Here is a 16,894-nt window from a genome sequence, read left to right on the forward strand (position 1 = left end):
TCAGGGACATGAACGATGGCCACCTGTGGTTCTCTGTTGCCGGCCGCCCGGCACGGAGCCCCTTCACCCGAGTCCAGCGCCTGTCCTGCTGCCTGACGCTGCTCTACAGCACCATGCTCACCAACATCATGTTCTTCGGCCGCGGGGACGACTTCGATCCTCCTGAGCCGCTCAGGATAGCAGGGCTGGAAATCAAGCCGCCGATTTCTCTCCCTCAGGTAAAAACTACAGCAAGACGTACTGATACACTAGATCATGGCATTCAGCCAAAATATGTTTCTCTTTTGATTTGCTCTATGAGTAGTTTTATTTCTATTAAGTCATAGGTAGTCATCTAAACATACGCATTTTCTCATAGGGAATGGTAATTCAAAGAGCATAATTGAATTGTTGTAGCAACTATTCCTAGGTAATGCCTTTTGTTTTCTTAACGTTAGTTGATGATCGGGATACAAAGTGCGGTCATCATCATGCCAGCCAATCTGCTCATCGTCTTCTTGTTCCGTCAGTCAGACAAAAAGGGTCAGAAGTGTGAATCTAAAGATGCGAATAAACGGCCATTAACAGAAGGTCAGGGAACTAACAAAGACGGTTTTCAACAAAATACAAATAAAATTAAGACCGGGCCAGGGAGTCATGAGTTGTATCTGAAAATTAAAAGCGCTTATAAGGTTCAAACTTCTCGGCGTGCCGTGGTTGACAACAAACTCCGAGCCGTAAAGCTGGTATCAGAACAGAGCCACCGTCCTCTCAGCGATGACTATGTTCATCACGAAGAGGATTCTTCAGATCGAAAATGCCATGTGTCTCGGTGGGCTGCCTTGGCTGGTGAGCTACCTATCTTTTCAACAATAGTCTACATGTAGCAACTTAGATTGACTGATAATTGTTAGGTAAACATCGGATGACACAGAATTTGATGCTGAGTTATGTATTCCATTTCCAGGTTGGTGTCTTGTGTTCAGCGGGAGTTTTGTGGCCGCCTTCTTTACGGTCCTTTACACGTTAAGCTTTGGACGGCAGAAAGCTGAGGCCTGGGTCTTCACCTTCGTGACATCATTTTTCACCGACCTGTTTCTTGTGCAACCCATCAAGTTGATCATGGTGGCAATTCTGTTTGCCCTTCTTGCTAAGGTATGTTTTCGGAGGGAGGAGTCACTGGCATCAAACATATTTGAGACTACACACTATACAAAGGTAAGAAATAATGCTGAAAAGCAGACAGATTTTCATATCCCCCTTCTCTGTATTACCCAAAACCCAGAAACCAGTGGAAGATGAGGACCCTCCCCCATCCTCACCAGCAGATGACGAGGAATACATACACAGCGGTGTTAAGGTAACCTCGTTATTACTTTAGCCTCCAAATGTACTGGCCAGAAAGTCACTTAGATCTGTTGGTTGATGTGGTTTACATTTTAAGAATCGCCTAGAATGTAACTTAAATTCCGTATCTATTAATTTGCTGACGCGTTCCGAAAACGTCTTCATAAACGCCAGCAAATGTCTATTTGTGTGAATTTCTGTTGGTTTAAGAAAGATTCTTACACATGCTAGGAGGATGAAAGGACTTCCCAAAAGAGTTTGGGAACAGCAACTGGTTGGCTGCGATACGTTGGTGGAGGAGGAACCAGTCATCGTCGATATGCAAGTAGCCTCTGTTTCTTTTTAAATATGGTTATATGGTTATAATGACAATTTACATGAAATTGTGATGTAAGTTAGCCAGTGCATCACACTAGCTGATGTTGAACTGTCACACAAAGTGTGTCATTCTTTCATATACGATGTAGTCTGTCGACACCCAAACTTCATCAGCACCTCCAGACCCATCCATGCTCGCAGAACAAAGAGCCAAGAGTGAAAAGAAACGTAGAAGACGGAACGCAGTGATGGAAGTTGTCGGCATAGGTTTGTTCGTTGCGGTCATCATGCTGACAGCGTATGGAGAGAGAAGTCCTATCGCGTTCCACATGACACAGAATGTGCAAGGACTGACCCAGGGGGCCACAGGCGTAAGTCGTGCGAATGCATTTCTATTGTGATATTAATACATGACCTGACTTTCAAGCGCAAGAGAAGTATTAGGCATATCTCATTTGTTTTGTTTTTAGGTCAATGATATCCCGTCATTCTGGACATGGATCACAGACGGTTTGGTTCCGGCCACCCACACTGCACTGCGGTATAACGGAAGAGCCAGCCCCGTTGAGCTGGTGTTGGACGATATGTTGACTCATCCGGTGGGTGCAGTAAGGCTGAGACAAGTCCGACTCAAACCAGGTCTGTTATGTGTTTTTGTTGTTGTGTTGCTTTGTTTTGCTTCGACAGATCATCTCTACATTCCTGACACCAACCAAAAAACGCCAAAAGCAATTGAAACATTATGCCAAAACTGATTTTGAAGAGATTTGAAGATACAAACTATCCCCACTTGAACCAACTCAGGAGAGCGCTGTGAGGTGCCAGAGAAAATGAGACCGCTCACATCGCGCTGTCAGGCAGACTTCACATTCCTCCTGGCTGACTCAGAGAATTACACCAAGGTAAGCTGTATTCTGCACAATACATGGCACGTGTGTGATCAAGGATTAACGTCTTTAGTTGTCGAATAAATATGTGCCCAGGGTTTTCAACTCCCTGGCCATTTGAAACGTGAACGCATGTTGATAATTCAACAGTTGGACTAAACGATATTAGCAGCATGAGTAGACCGTTATTCCTAAGCAGAATGGCGATTAAACCAGAAGCAAATAGAATTATTTCACGTCTAGTTGTTTTTCACGCTGCATCTTTTGCTATCTAATAAATGTAGGCATGGGTTCCCATCAACGACACCATGCAGGACATGAACGTCTTCATTAATACGTCAACTCCGTCGTCATATACGGTCACCAGTGACATTGTCGCCTCAGGGATGGGTCATCCTTGGAATTATACATTTGCATCCCTGTCCAATGGTATACAGTAATGTTCATGTTATCAAGATTTCAAGTACGCTGGCTTTGAAGTTCCTTTCAGTGCAATGTGATTATCTAAACAAGAGTCTGAAAGGTGCACAAAGTCCAACAAAATAAACTAGATACTAAAGATTATATTGTTGTCTGTTTGCATGTGATTTATAGTCTGTGACATCTGCATGCATTTTAGGTAATAAAGTGAGGCCGTTCCGGTCTGAGTTATGCACTTTCTCAGACCAGATGTTCGATGCTTAAAAATCCCAGTTTAAGGGATTTTAGTATGATATTATCTACTGTGCATTAGATTTTCCATACTTCGGAGAACATAGCACGTACTTGAGCGGTGGTTACCAAACAACTTTGGGGACCTCCAGTGAAGCAAGTCTGACTACGGCTACCTACCTTCAACACCATCAATGGCTGGACCAACAGACCCGTGCAGTCTTTGTGGAGTTAATTCTCTACAATCCACACGCAAACCTGTTTTCCGTTGTTACTGTGGTTGTAGAATTTACTACTTCAGGAGCTGCCGACACAAGTTCGGAGGTTGTAACCTTGACACTGGTTCAACATGAAGCCATCTTGCTTCTCACACTTCGAGTGACATTGGCGCTGTTTCTTCTGTTTTTCCTGCTAAGAGAAGGTAAGAATCAATACAAATTCGCATATATGCATATTCAGATTGATGGGTTTGAACAATATCATTCAAGCAAAGTATGCTTTTAAATTCTACGAGCACACTTTAACAGTATAGTAACTTCTCATATATTTTCGCCACCAGGTAAGAGTCTATTGTCACGGCCAGTTGAGTATCTGAGCGAGTTCTGGAGCTGGGTGGAAGTTTTGATCATCACCATTGGCTTCTCCACCTTGGGCGTCTACTTTAAGGCACAAGGCATCATTGACGAGGTGACAGAGAAACGGCAATCAGGCAGCACTTCTTTCGAAGAGTACAAAAGTGCAGCCGGTTGGTTCCAAGTCTACACCTACCTACTTGGAATTCTCATCTGCTGTACTACACTCAAGTTCATCCACCTGCTGCGGTTCAACTCACATGTCCAAGCCCTCTCTGTGACGATGAAGAAATCAGCCAAGCCAGTTCTACAGTTCCTCTTCGTGGCCAGCATCTTCATGATGGCGTACACTCAAGCGGGAAACCTCGTCTTTGGTGTTAAACTCCAGGGTTATAAGAACATCCAGACCAGCCTACAGAGTCTCTGCATGATGATGTTGGGAAGTTTTGACTTTGATGAACTGTCAGGAGCTAAGAGTGTTTTAGGTCCTCTGATGTTCTTTTCGTACCAGGCTATGATGCAGTTTATCCTGCTGAGTATGTTTATGACCATCATCATGGATGTGTACGCAGAAGAGCAACAACCTTCCACTGAGGAAGGTCTACAATTAAGTAAATTTGTGAAAGAAACCTCGATAGGGATTGTAGATAAATTAAAGGTCGCATCGAAGACCAAACGCCGAGATGCGAAGCAAAATGAAGACAATGTGATAGAACCCGACAATGCAAGCAGGTTTTATGGTCTTATAGACGATTTTGGCAAGATGTGGTGAATGAATTGAAGATTCGATTCCGGTAAATCTTAGGATTATAAGTGCTAACAATCATAATTGACATGTGTTGCGAATGGTACTCGATTTTACGTCTTCATATCATAAAACGAAAGAGTTTCGTTATTTTGGTCTTGTCCTGTATAAAGTTGATAATAAAACTAGATTGAGTTGAATAGGCAAAACAAAACTCACCACCATTGAAGAACATATATTTACCACACAATACCTTAATGAATGAATGTCATGTTTGCTTGTGAAATATAGGTAGCTTTGTGTCTGTTTACGACACCATGCTTACTAAGCTAATATGCTTTGTATCTGATTGATACTATGTAGCCAAGGCTGTGAATGCTTCATACACTACTTATGATAGGGTGTACAACAACAGCAAATGTTTGTCGTGTCGTGATCTTAGCATGTTGACAAACTTGACTGGGTTGAGTAGTAGCAGCTTTTCTGACTAACATTGAAGATCATATTTCACCACTTATATTATTAGATATCATGTAGAATAAATATTTTGGAGGCTGTGTTTGTCACTATACCGTTATCATATAATACAATGCCAACACTAATGTATTCAGGGATTAAGCTGTCTCCTTCAGGATCAATAAACCGTTGTGATATGTAATGTCCATTTTTGTATTACTGCAATGCATACATATGTCTTCATTAGATGCAATCATAACAGCGTAGTATAGTCATTTATTTAACATGGCCATACGTTGTAGTTCTGTCATCAACTACCTGAAAGCAAATATTTATAGACCAGCTGGCCTTTCTTGATAAAAGAGTACAGGCGGATTTACTCCCGCATCCTCATTCACACACACACACACACACACACACACACACACACACACACACACACACACACACACACACACACACACACACATATATATATATATATATATATATATATATATATATATATATATATATATATGGGCACTCTTCTCTACCCACAATGGCTGATAGTATCTAAAAGTAATCTTTTATAATCTTATAGATTTCAATTAATCCAATTTAGATGGTTTCTTCTATAACTAGACGATTGTGCACTACTGTAATGCCTATAGTACATTGTTAGATTTTCCGAGCTTACCTGTGTTAGTGGTTATGATTTTAAAAGATTACACAGCACTTTTGACCAATTGATGACGCCCCGTGTCCGTAAGGTTACTTCAATGATTGGTCCTTTGAACTTGACGACGGCAGCAGGGCGGCCAGCCTAGTCTTCACCAGACTACATGACTTGTTTTAGAAATAGTAAAGAAAATTGGCCAAATAAACTGAATAATGACCCAGGGGATTTAGTCGACCACAAAGTTACAATCTATGGTTGCTTAGTTCTCTGACATATTATTCAATCTATTTGGTCAATGTGTACTATTTAAAAAAATTATTCTCATAGAGACTACGACCATCCGAAATCCTTAACGTTAACTTTCTTTGTTGTTTACTGTTCTTATCATTGTTGATGATGTGTTGGATGTCGTATATGTATGACGAAGTAACAAGGACAATTTCAAAGCAAATAAAAACGATAAAGATGTTGTCGTGAATATGAACTTCAAGATGTTCTCGTGAAGAGTTTTAGCAAATTTGAAACCTTCCCCATGACAAATAGCAGCTTGATTGATTATATCTTCGATGTCGATTATTTGTTATTTTTCAACAGCCACAGTAAAAGGTTTTCGTGTTTCTGGCCACGCTGTATGGTTGCCTCATGATCGTACACGTGAGTGTTGAATAATCATGCCTTTTCATGATGTACCCGCTCTGTATAATGAATTCCCAATAATTGTCTATGGAAACGATTGAAGAAACCATTTCTGCACTTTCATTAAGAGTAGAAAATAAATTGAAAACTTGATCATGATATTTCCTTTGCGGCTTGTGGTTGGTTGAAAGTATGTGTTGATGTTTTTCTTTTAAATGTAAAGCACATTCCCGGCACATCACCTGTTTCCTTTGTTCTTTGGTTCACAATAGAATGTCTAAGATGATTGAACTGACTGCATGGATAAGGCAGTCGATTAAAAATCAATACCGTTTCTAGACGCAGAAAAGATAGGGTATTGAAGTAGTAGATATTCTTAGCCTTCCCTTTTATTTAGTTGTTTCCTCTGTGACGATTTAAACATTTGTGAAAGTATAGCAAAGTAGACACTTGTTCTCTTGGCTGTTTTTGTCGTCGTTGACGACAACAGCGATACGAGGCAGTATGGCATTCGGTAAGATGTAATGTTGTTGGCCAGCAGCATTTGGTAGAGTCATGATTTTTTTAAAGCCTCCTCCCACGATTTAGCATGAGCCACATTGCTGACTCACCCACACTCCAAATATTAAATACACATGGAAATAAAGACGTTGGGTCACGTTGCAATTTCGTTGCAAAAAAAAGAGTGATTGAAATTGTCTGGCACTTGATTGGGGGAAGCAACAAGATAGAAATTGAATTCTCTCCTGCCAAGAAAGTGACTCTGCAATTTCTTCCTGGTGTGATCATGATTTCGAGAGAGAAATGATTAATTCATGAGTCGACTCATGACTGTGTAAACAGAAATTTAGGGTACTCATGAACCCTTTTCCCGACTCGAATTGAGTATCCTCGAAACCATGTCTCAGTCGCTTAGGGGGTGGGGGGGGGGGGGGTTGGGTCAAGTCGCGTTTTCTTGTGTGTACATTCACGGAGTCGACTCCGAGTGTACTCCCAGTGAGTAGGTCATGATTCAAACTGAGACAATGCTGCGGTCGTCACACCACCGGCGCAGCTGGGCGTTCCAAGTCACTTCGCGGCCCCGTGTGTAAACAGACCGCAGTTGAGTCTGACTTCGGCTGAGTGTGCTCCGAGTGTACGTGGAAACGCGTGTGTTTCGCAGCTGCTCCAACCAGAACAGTGTTCCTGGTTCTGGTCGGAGCAGCTGCTGGCCTCGTGCTGTTGCCTGAGAAACTGTCTGTGGTGTCTCCTGGTACCACGCCTGAGGGGATGGCCTCAGCCATGCTTGTTAATGATCTCTTCTAGACACCGTGTTAGGTGCTGATTACAGGAAGTGTTCGGTACTTGGTGGTTAGGATGTCACGATGTGATCACTCCAGAAGCACAGTGGCGTTAACCTGCAACATACAACATACATCGCTAGTTCAGCTTGCTGTATCTAGCTGATGATTCATTCATGGCAAGTCTAGTGTGCGTTTGCTTGTGCTCATTAGGAAACATTATTTTTCTGTTGAAGTTGACAATTATGATCAGACCCGGAGGAAATGGACGAATCACTTTCTTGGTAAAAAAAACAACTTAATATCTAGGTAATTGTTTCTTTGCATCAAGTGCCAGACAATTTCAATCACTATTGCATTTTGGGTAATTTCAATATGAACCATCACGGTGACTTTAATGTATGTATGTATTCCTAATGTGTAGTGTGTGGATGAGTCAGCACTGCTGAACACGCTGCTTCATGGGGGTGGTGTTTTGATTATGACTTAACACACACACGCGCGCACGCACACAAACACACACACACGCACATTCACAAAGAGGCACACAGACACACACAGACATGCACACACACAAACACACACACGCACACACAAATCATGATGAGAAGCAAGACGTCTGTGCGAATTGTCTTTATTTGGGACAGTTGAAGATCTACAACTTTGACACAGACAACATCCCGGTAAAATCAGGCCATCAGCCATTGATAACTTCGCTTATTGACCATAAATCTTACAACTATCAACTACAACATCTTTAGTAATATCAGTTCTTGATTAGACTTAAAATGCATGGCAACATCTTGACATCGAGAACACGACTTGGGCAATCCTAACAAAGCTTAAGCAGAGGCTGCCGTTAGCCATTGATTATGTCTATCTCAAATACAAGACTACGACAAGTCTCCACAACATCGATCAGCTCTACGCCATTTCACTACTGATTAACGGCTGAACTTGAACTAGAGTTGTCAACAACGTTTCCTACCATCTCACGTACATTTGTCATTCAACGCATCATTAAACAATCTTACTTATGTAGTGACAGGATAAAACAATGGTCCCCTTGATCTATCATTTTCATTTGTACTCCATTTTCTTTATTGATTCGCGGCTGATCTTGAACCAACACGTCAACCAACATGTCAACAACGATTCCTACCATCTCACGTATACGTAACGTTCAACACACCGAAGAGAGTTAGATTTTACTTTATAATGACAGGTGGAAACAATGGTCCACTTAAGTTACAAACCGTACATGGTAAACACATACACCTATGTAGCACTTACTGCAGTGCGAAGATAAAAACTAAAACTGCCGCTAGGACACTGGCTTGCTCACGCCAATGAAGGATAGACCATGTATGACAGAATCTAACAATAGTCTCCTTAAATTATAAACCATCCAAGGCAAACACATACAAATCTACCAATACCATTTTTGCAAAAACGGAATTAAGCAAATAGGTTTGCTTACTGATTAGCGGCTGAACTTGAACCAAAGTTGTCAACAACAATCTCACATGTACTTGACGTCAACACATTGTCAAACATCATACAGAATCTCATTAAATTCTACATAATATATAGTGACAGGATCAAACAATGGTTTCCTTCAGGTACAAACCATCCATGGCAAACATAAACAGATCTACAAACGCAGTACTGACCTTATTGCGGAAATGAGAACTAAAACTTTCCCTAGGACATAGGTTTGCTCATTTCTTATCATAGTTCAATCTGTTCGCTTACGTTCGGGAGAGGCATACACATATATTCAAGCTATAGACTAGGAGTTTCTTGTTGAATGTGCAGATCAGGTACTGCTACAAAATATATTACAACAAAAGAAAGTAGGCTCCACCTCTGAGCATCGCCAAAAAACATCTGCAGACTTGACTCATTACAGAAATGCTTCATAATTGTAAAGCTAAACTCAAGTGCTTGATGTATGTGATAACTGCACCGATGTGTGTAACCCTATAAATGCATGAACCCAAATTACGACACACACTTACTGCGTGATAACAAAGTTATCAACTACACAACAAGTACTATGACCTAGCTAACGTTTTGGTGACCGTCTGTCACGTTCCTCGGGGCAATGATTACTGGATCTACTTTGCACTGCAGCTAGGGGTCGCTGCTATATCATGCCAGTTGATGGTTTCTTTGTACCTGTCAGTAGTGTTATAGGCGGTGAAGTTCTTTTTAAAATCAGTCAGTATCGATTGTTACTTTTTATCATAGCAACACATCGTCTGATGTTGTTAGAATTTTAAAACCGTTTGTAATCAAGTATCAATGTTCATGAATTAGGAACCATGTATCATTGTTTAAGCAATTTTATGTAACTGTTAAGTCAATGGCAAAGCATGTAAGTATTGGCGTAATCCATGTGGATATTTTTGTTTGATATCAATGTCACATGTAATGCCAATCAGAAGAAAGCTGAGTCTGAATCTGAATCTTGTCTTGTATCATGAACCGTGATGAGAGGGATATAAACTCAGTCACGCTTAGGACCACATTCTTCACATTGCATCCGCGACACCTAGCTGCAGTAAGAGGTAGATTCATTGCCCTGACGGTCACCGAAACGTCGGCTAGGTAAAACACTTGGTTGTATGCAATGAACTTACAACCTTATCCTGTTATCCTGTTGGGTCGTGTGGCGTAACGGCAGGGTGTTCGGCCCAGAACCAAGAGGTCCTGAGTTCGAATCCCCCTGACGCCACCGATGTTGTGCCCTTGGGAAAGGGACTTTACACGACTTTCCTCACTTCGCCCAGGTGTATAAAAAAATGAGTATGTTGTTATCTGTACGCGGCACTGTTGATATAAGTTATAAAAACTTGAGTGCAGTGCCACGTCGTCCTTGTCTGTCAAAAAAAACCGAAGTAGAAGAAAAACAAACTTTGTTATCCAGCGAGTTACCAACATGGTGAACCTATTCACGGACTCACTACGGAAATAACATCTGGCGAGGAAAGACGGTGACGGTGCTGTCTTGTACGCTGGTCACCACTAACTGTCCAGCCGGACCTACAGCAATGCCCCACGGATGTGTAATCTTAACAACGGTGCGGACAAACTCCCCGCGGCTTGTGAACATGTCCACCCGTCTGTTTCCCCAATCCACCACGAGGATGCGCCCGATGGCGTCTACACAGACACCTTGTGGGTGCTTTAGCTCACCTTCGCCTTGTCCGAATCCCCCAAATTTGAATAGCCAATGTCCGGATTGGTTGTACACATGTACCCATGGGCTCGTCAATGACGGGTCCGTAACGAGGATGTTTCCTTCCTTGTCTATCGCAACAGATTCGACATCCGTTCCCTGCTCTCTTCCAAAACGGCGAACTTCCGTTTCTTGCTTCAGTTGAAAACTGCGAAGGAGCTCTCCGTCCGGGCGGAACATGAAGATTTCAGCAGAGGCCTCCACAACGATGATGTCGTTGCCCGTGTCCACGGCGATGTTTGGGTACCAACCCCAGCGCTGCAAATCGAACATGGTCAATGCCACACCTTCCCGACTGTACTTGATTACAAAAAGGGCCGAAGTACGGTACACTCTCTGCCCCAATACCCACAAATAACCCTCTGCGTCCATAGCAACATCGCAGGGTTGGATGTCGTATTCGCGGCCGTTAGCACCCACCATTGCCGTTCGGAAGAGACGGAGAAAGACCCCACTCATGCTGAAGACTTGGATTCGTTTATTGTGCACATCATTGACAAATATCTCATTGTCAGGAGACACGACCGCTCCACTGTTTCGCAGGAATTTCCCGGGTTCTCTTCCATATCCACCAAACACGACCTTCTCCGATGGTATGATTTTGCCTGCAATAGATAATAACAGTGTTAGTTGGTTCTAAGGTTAATAATGCTGAACCGTATTCATCCATACGTCATCATGACACCAGCTGTGATGTTTGGCACTCACATAGTTAAACGAATAGGGTTTTTGCGTGTGATGTCACGGTCAGCATGCTGGTTGTCAGAACCTTGAAGAGTTAGACCTATAGATACTTATGATACTTATGAATTTGTTGGTGTATGATGTCCCTGCAATGACATAAACGTATTCAAATTTACCTGGCAACTTGGGTGGTTCTGTTTGTCCAAAGGAGTCATTGACAGACCCCCTCTGTAGAAGAAAAAGGATATTTAGAGTTTATTGATTAGCTCGCGAATTTTAATTTCTACCCGTGACATCACGAAATCCTCACTTCTCACACAGCTTACAGTTTACAACAAAGGATACTCTTGTAGACAAGCAACCAAATTCTCGTACTCTGGCATATGCATGTCTTCATGGTATCTACAGAAGTAGAAATAATCGTTTGTTTCCGCTCACCGTGGGTTTGTCCATGAGCTCATGATCACCACCAGAGGAGCAGCAGGCAGTGGCACCAGGGGCGTAGGTAGTATCCTCAGCTTCTGTAGGCTGTAGGTTTGTACACATATGAATTCTAACTGTTCAACAAGTATATGACTTAATGCACAATGTGACATTTGTTCGCGCTTCAGCATACAGCAAATACCGTACAATAGAGTCCACGGTTTGCCGTCAAGTATGTTAACACGATCGTTGATAAAAAGAAAAGAAAAAACAGTTCTTCAGAAACTGCTTGCTGCCATTATTAAGATAGAAACGCGACGTGATACAATTACCCAATCCTGCTTGGTTGTGTTGTATCGTCTGGCATAGAGATCTGCAAAAGATTTGTAATATGTTACATATACAACAGCCGAGTTTGCTGCCTGAAAGGAAAGATTCTCCAATGTGAACACTGCGATATTCACCATAAAGATTAAGCCTCACCTTGATTTTCAAGACTTGAACTTTGTTACAAAGAACAATCATCATCTTCTTCTTTCTTCTTCCTCTTTATTCTAAATATCACAACTTACAGACAAAATAACATGCCTGAATGGCGATGATATACATGGCCTCTGTTGGTCAGACACTATATATACACAATAAAATAGAAAACACCTATATACAAAATACAATATATCAAATATATCAAGATATACATCCAAGCGTTATTGCACATTAGGTGCTACTGATTGTTGTACAAACGGATTGCCTTATGTAGGAAAGAGTCCTGTAGTCTTTTGGGTCTAGCTGGGGGGATAGAGATGTTGTATTTGTTCCTGAGTGACCGACCAGTGGCTGTGGATCTACAGCGGGGGACGAGATCGTGTAGGGGGTGGTCATCTTGGAGCATCCAATCATCTAACTGACCACCAAACACCGATCTGCAGTGTAGTGAGACGATGGGATGCTAACTTTAAGCAGTCTGTCAAACAAGATGTCATTCCATTGTGGACAATACTGAAATATTCCGACCATGTATTGAAAACGTTACCTTGTGAGCTGTTGGAGGTCGATGAAAACGTGGGTGATGTTTTGGTAGAAGAGCCATCTGCAGGCCTAGCCTGTGATAGAGCAATAATCATATTAGAGTAGTTTGCCGATTTCCAATGTCAATGATGCAGACAATCCAGTTGTAGGTAACCCATTGGAGAAACTAAGAGGACGTCAAGAAAAGAAAAAAATGGAACAACTCACCGCGGACATGTTCGTTTGAAAAGCCGTGGTCGCCTTCCTGGAGCTGGTAGAGGTGGTGTCCACTGCTTCAGTAGGCTGTAGATAGATATATATATATATATATATATATACATATATATATATATATATATATATATATATATATATATATATATATATATATATATATATATATATATATGTGTGTGTGTACGTGTGTAATGAATTGTAGTAAATTTCTTTTTTTCGGGTATGTTACAAAATCAGCTGTACAAACATAAACACACAAGTAAACTATACATACAAGAATCAATGCACACCTAAAAAATTGATTTTTATACTGGCAATCTGACCTCAGAAGACCTTGTATCATACTGATCTTGGTGGTTACAAAATGTAAATAATAGAAAGATAAATGATACATGATATAGCAAAAAAAGATTTGAAGAATATCTTTGGTTTAAGCAGGACGTTTGACTTAAACACGTTCTGACATGGCAAAAAACAGATAAATATAAAAACGATGCATTCGACGTACTAGTTGATTACAATCACCATGACCGACAGAAATTACGGCTTTTCAAAGTACGCTATTCGCGACAAGCCGAGCCAGCTGCCAGATTTGTCGTCACGCGACTCTGTGACGTCATTGCGCAGTATTTGTGTCCAACGCATTATGATAGTAGCAATTAGTATCTGAATACTTGTCAGAGGTATAGAAAACTTGGACCTACCTCGTGACTATCCTGCACGTTCGTAGTGAAGTATAGCCCAGCCAATGTTCCCATCAAGAGTAACGACGCCAGCAAAATAGCAGCAGCTACCGCAGGACGACGGCACATCCAGCCATAAATGCAATGTACAAAGTTACCTGTCATGTTTTCGGATGAACGATAATTAGTAGGAATACTTAAAAACAAAAATAACAAGAAAGGTGTTAAATAACACCTCGGCGACGTATGCTCTATGTTGCATCAGTTATAATGATATAACCTCAACTTGATTGACATATGTCGCAAATATGAAAATCCCATCATTTTCTGATGAAGCAATCAATACACTAGTAAATATTTCTATTTGTATATACATATAAGGTCATAATATGCATAAATCACTTCTGTTGATAATTTTCTCCAACCAAATTACAAGAGTATGAAAGCTTTTACAGCATTTTCTCATCAGTTATGCAAATGAGATCTTCTGCATAACCGGTATCTGATAATACTTTCTTTTTAAGTTACAAATGTTACATGTTGGGAAGTTTATGGAGCACAGCGCAATTATAAATTCAAATCAATGATTCTGAAAATTAGGTCTTAATGTGTGTGCATAATCAGCCCCTAGTGATGCCAATCTTTACTTAAGCTACCTACCTGCCAAAATCATAAATATACATTCATCCTTTCTTGAGTTATCCTCTTCTAAAGTATTCAAGAGCAGGGCCACCGCAGTTACCCCGAAAGCTGCTAGGACGTCAAATCTATATCTCGTCCTCCAGAGCCCCAAATGCTATCTGCCACCTTAAGCACCCCTCTCACTGGACCCGCGGCACGCTGGCGGCGTCGCTGCGGCCGATCGAATTGACAAAGCACTCAACGAATTTCATCGACAAAAAACGAATCTTTTTAAGCCTTGTGTGTGTTGTTGTCTTTTTGGTCATACTTGTACGTTTTGAATGATATTCCCATTACAAAATCAAGGGTAACACAAATCCAGTTTAGGACGCAGCGACTCCGCCAGCGTGCCGCGGGTCTAGTGAGAGGGGGGCTTAAGATCCAGAAGTAATTTGGGCAGATAACACTGGGAAGCTACTAGAGAAAACATACGACTAAAAACAGAGACGAGTCTTACCGCAAGTTGGCTGTCGCCCAACGTTTGGCGCGTACATCGGATTTGGAATCAGAGCGTTTTGGGTGCACACCTGATTTGTGTTCAGGTCATTTTCATAATTTCGGACTTCATTTGAGTCGCCCTCACCCCCGATCGCGGCAGAGGCCGAACTGTCCGCATATGCAACAGCATAAGGTTCGATATCGACGTCCCGGGAGGCGACGTCACTTCTTCGTCCATCCTGAACAGACTGGGCTGTGGGCATGTTGTTGCCTTCATCTTCCTCCTGATATCTAATAGCGTATGGCTGGATGTTGCCATCATTGTTAGAGGAATTGCGAGTGGTCACACAGTCTTTCTGAAATGCAACTGCATATGGTTGTATGTTGGGAACTCCATCACTGGTAGCTGGTCCTCGAGCGGGCGTACAGCCGTCCTGGTGTGTCCATGTGCGTGGCTGGATGCAAGAACTACAGTCGGCGTTATCTGGTCTGCAAGCGGAGGCAGAATCTTCTTCATTTGTATCTTCTCGTGGTTGGACGCAGGGATCACCGCCACTGTTAGCAGACCTGAAGGTGGGTGTATCATCTCGCTGCTGCGTAGCTGCGTGTGGCTGCAGGCACGGGTCGTCGTCCCTGTTAGCGGGTTCAGGGCTGTGGTTCGGCTGAGACAACGGTGCGCTTGGTACGTTGTCGTTGGATACGGGTACGTTGGACTCGGGTCCCGGGTACGTTGGATTTGGGTCCCGGGTGTTTTGTGCATCTAAGCAATCGGCGCTCATGGAGTTTTGATCATACATGGGACTCGGGTTGCGAGCGTTTTCTACATCTTCTGCATTCGGGTCCATGATGCTTTGTGAATACATCAGACTCGGGTCCTGGGTGTTTTCTGCAGCTTCTGGATTAGGGTTCATGGTGCTTTGTGAATACATCAGACTCGGGTCCTTGGCGTTTTCTGCATCTTCTGGATTCTGGACCATGGTGCTTTGTGAATACATCAGACTCGGGTCCTGGGTGTTTTCTGCAGCTTCTGGATTAGGGTTCATGGTGCTTTGTGAATACATCAGACTCGGGTCCTTGGCGTTTTCTGCATCTTCTGGATTCTGGACCATGGTGCTTTGTGAATACATCAGACTCGGGTCCTGGGCGTTTTCTGCATCATTCTTGGACGAGTTACATCCAGCAGGGTTAACCATGGCATCAACACTGCTGCTTGAAGAAATCATTGCCGTCTGCTCGGACTCGTTACTTTGCCTCTGATCCGAACTGGTTTTAGTGAGCATCACGTCACTTTTGCACATGCGCGTAACGCCGGATGGTGCAGTGTTGACGTCATAAGAGGCCATGTCAGCTGTCAGTCCGTTTTCAGCTGCAGCAAAACATCTTAAAACATTTTTATCAACATCGTCGTATTCTAGCCTTTCTGCAACTTGGAGGCTGTCTGTGATCAAAACCCACGGCACTTGTTCCGAAAATCAGCATCGGAAAGATATGGAACCTGACTTTGAAACATCTATTATAAGTGTATCTATGAATAAGCATGTACACTGCGTTTTTTTTATTTCTAGATAGAGCAGTTGGGACCAGACCAGTGATTATGGAGGGGGTAACAGGCGAAAAAAAATGCTAAAAAAAATTTTGATGATGTTAAAATTGCCTACACGTCATGTTTAAACTAATCAACATCGAGTTTGTATCGTTTGTAACCTAGTTGATTTTTTATATCACAGTATTTTGTTGTTGTTCACCCGTACTCTCTCACCCCAACAAATCAACTTTCTACCTTGACCACCCCCACTAGCAACATTACCGAGTCCAATTTCTAATTGTGGATCCATTCAGTTTCACTCACTCATCACCGAGTACCAGACAATTTCAATTACTGCTTTTACGGTTGCACGTGGCTGCTACAATTGCCACCTCCGGCGTGGGTGTGAAATGTGAATGAAAACATTAAAATGAATGAT

The 16,894-nt window shown here is 42.2% G+C and overlaps 2 protein-coding genes across 2 annotated transcripts; one reads left to right on the top strand and one right to left on the bottom strand.

Moving 5' to 3' along the window:
* Positions 1–951: 951 nt before the first annotated feature.
* On the top strand, positions 952–5,157 carry LOC136434645 (polycystin-2-like protein 1). The gene is made up of 8 exons (XM_066427573.1): positions 952–1,134; positions 1,265–1,339; positions 1,558–2,015; positions 2,115–2,283; positions 2,449–2,546; positions 2,816–2,960; positions 3,265–3,603; positions 3,742–5,157. The coding sequence occupies exons 3-8, from the start codon at positions 1,836–1,838 to the stop codon at positions 4,524–4,526; spliced, it is 1,716 nt and encodes a 571-aa protein (XP_066283670.1). The 5' UTR covers positions 952–1,134; positions 1,265–1,339; positions 1,558–1,835; the 3' UTR covers positions 4,527–5,157.
* Positions 5,158–8,160: 3,003 nt separating this feature from the next.
* Positions 8,161–12,988, bottom strand: LOC136434646 (tripartite motif-containing protein 3-like). Its single transcript, XM_066427574.1, has 3 exons — positions 11,899–12,988; positions 11,637–11,688; positions 8,161–11,381 (listed from the first exon to the last, which is right to left on the bottom strand). Exons 1-3 carry the CDS (start codon positions 12,004–12,006, stop codon positions 10,501–10,503), a joined length of 1,041 nt encoding a protein of 346 aa, XP_066283671.1. The 5' UTR covers positions 12,007–12,988; the 3' UTR covers positions 8,161–10,500.
* Positions 12,989–16,894: the final 3,906 nt, after the last annotated feature.

Source organism: Branchiostoma lanceolatum, chromosome 5 (assembly GCF_035083965.1).
Source record: "Branchiostoma lanceolatum isolate klBraLanc5 chromosome 5, klBraLanc5.hap2, whole genome shotgun sequence".
NCBI lineage: Eukaryota > Metazoa > Chordata > Leptocardii > Amphioxiformes > Branchiostomatidae > Branchiostoma > Branchiostoma lanceolatum.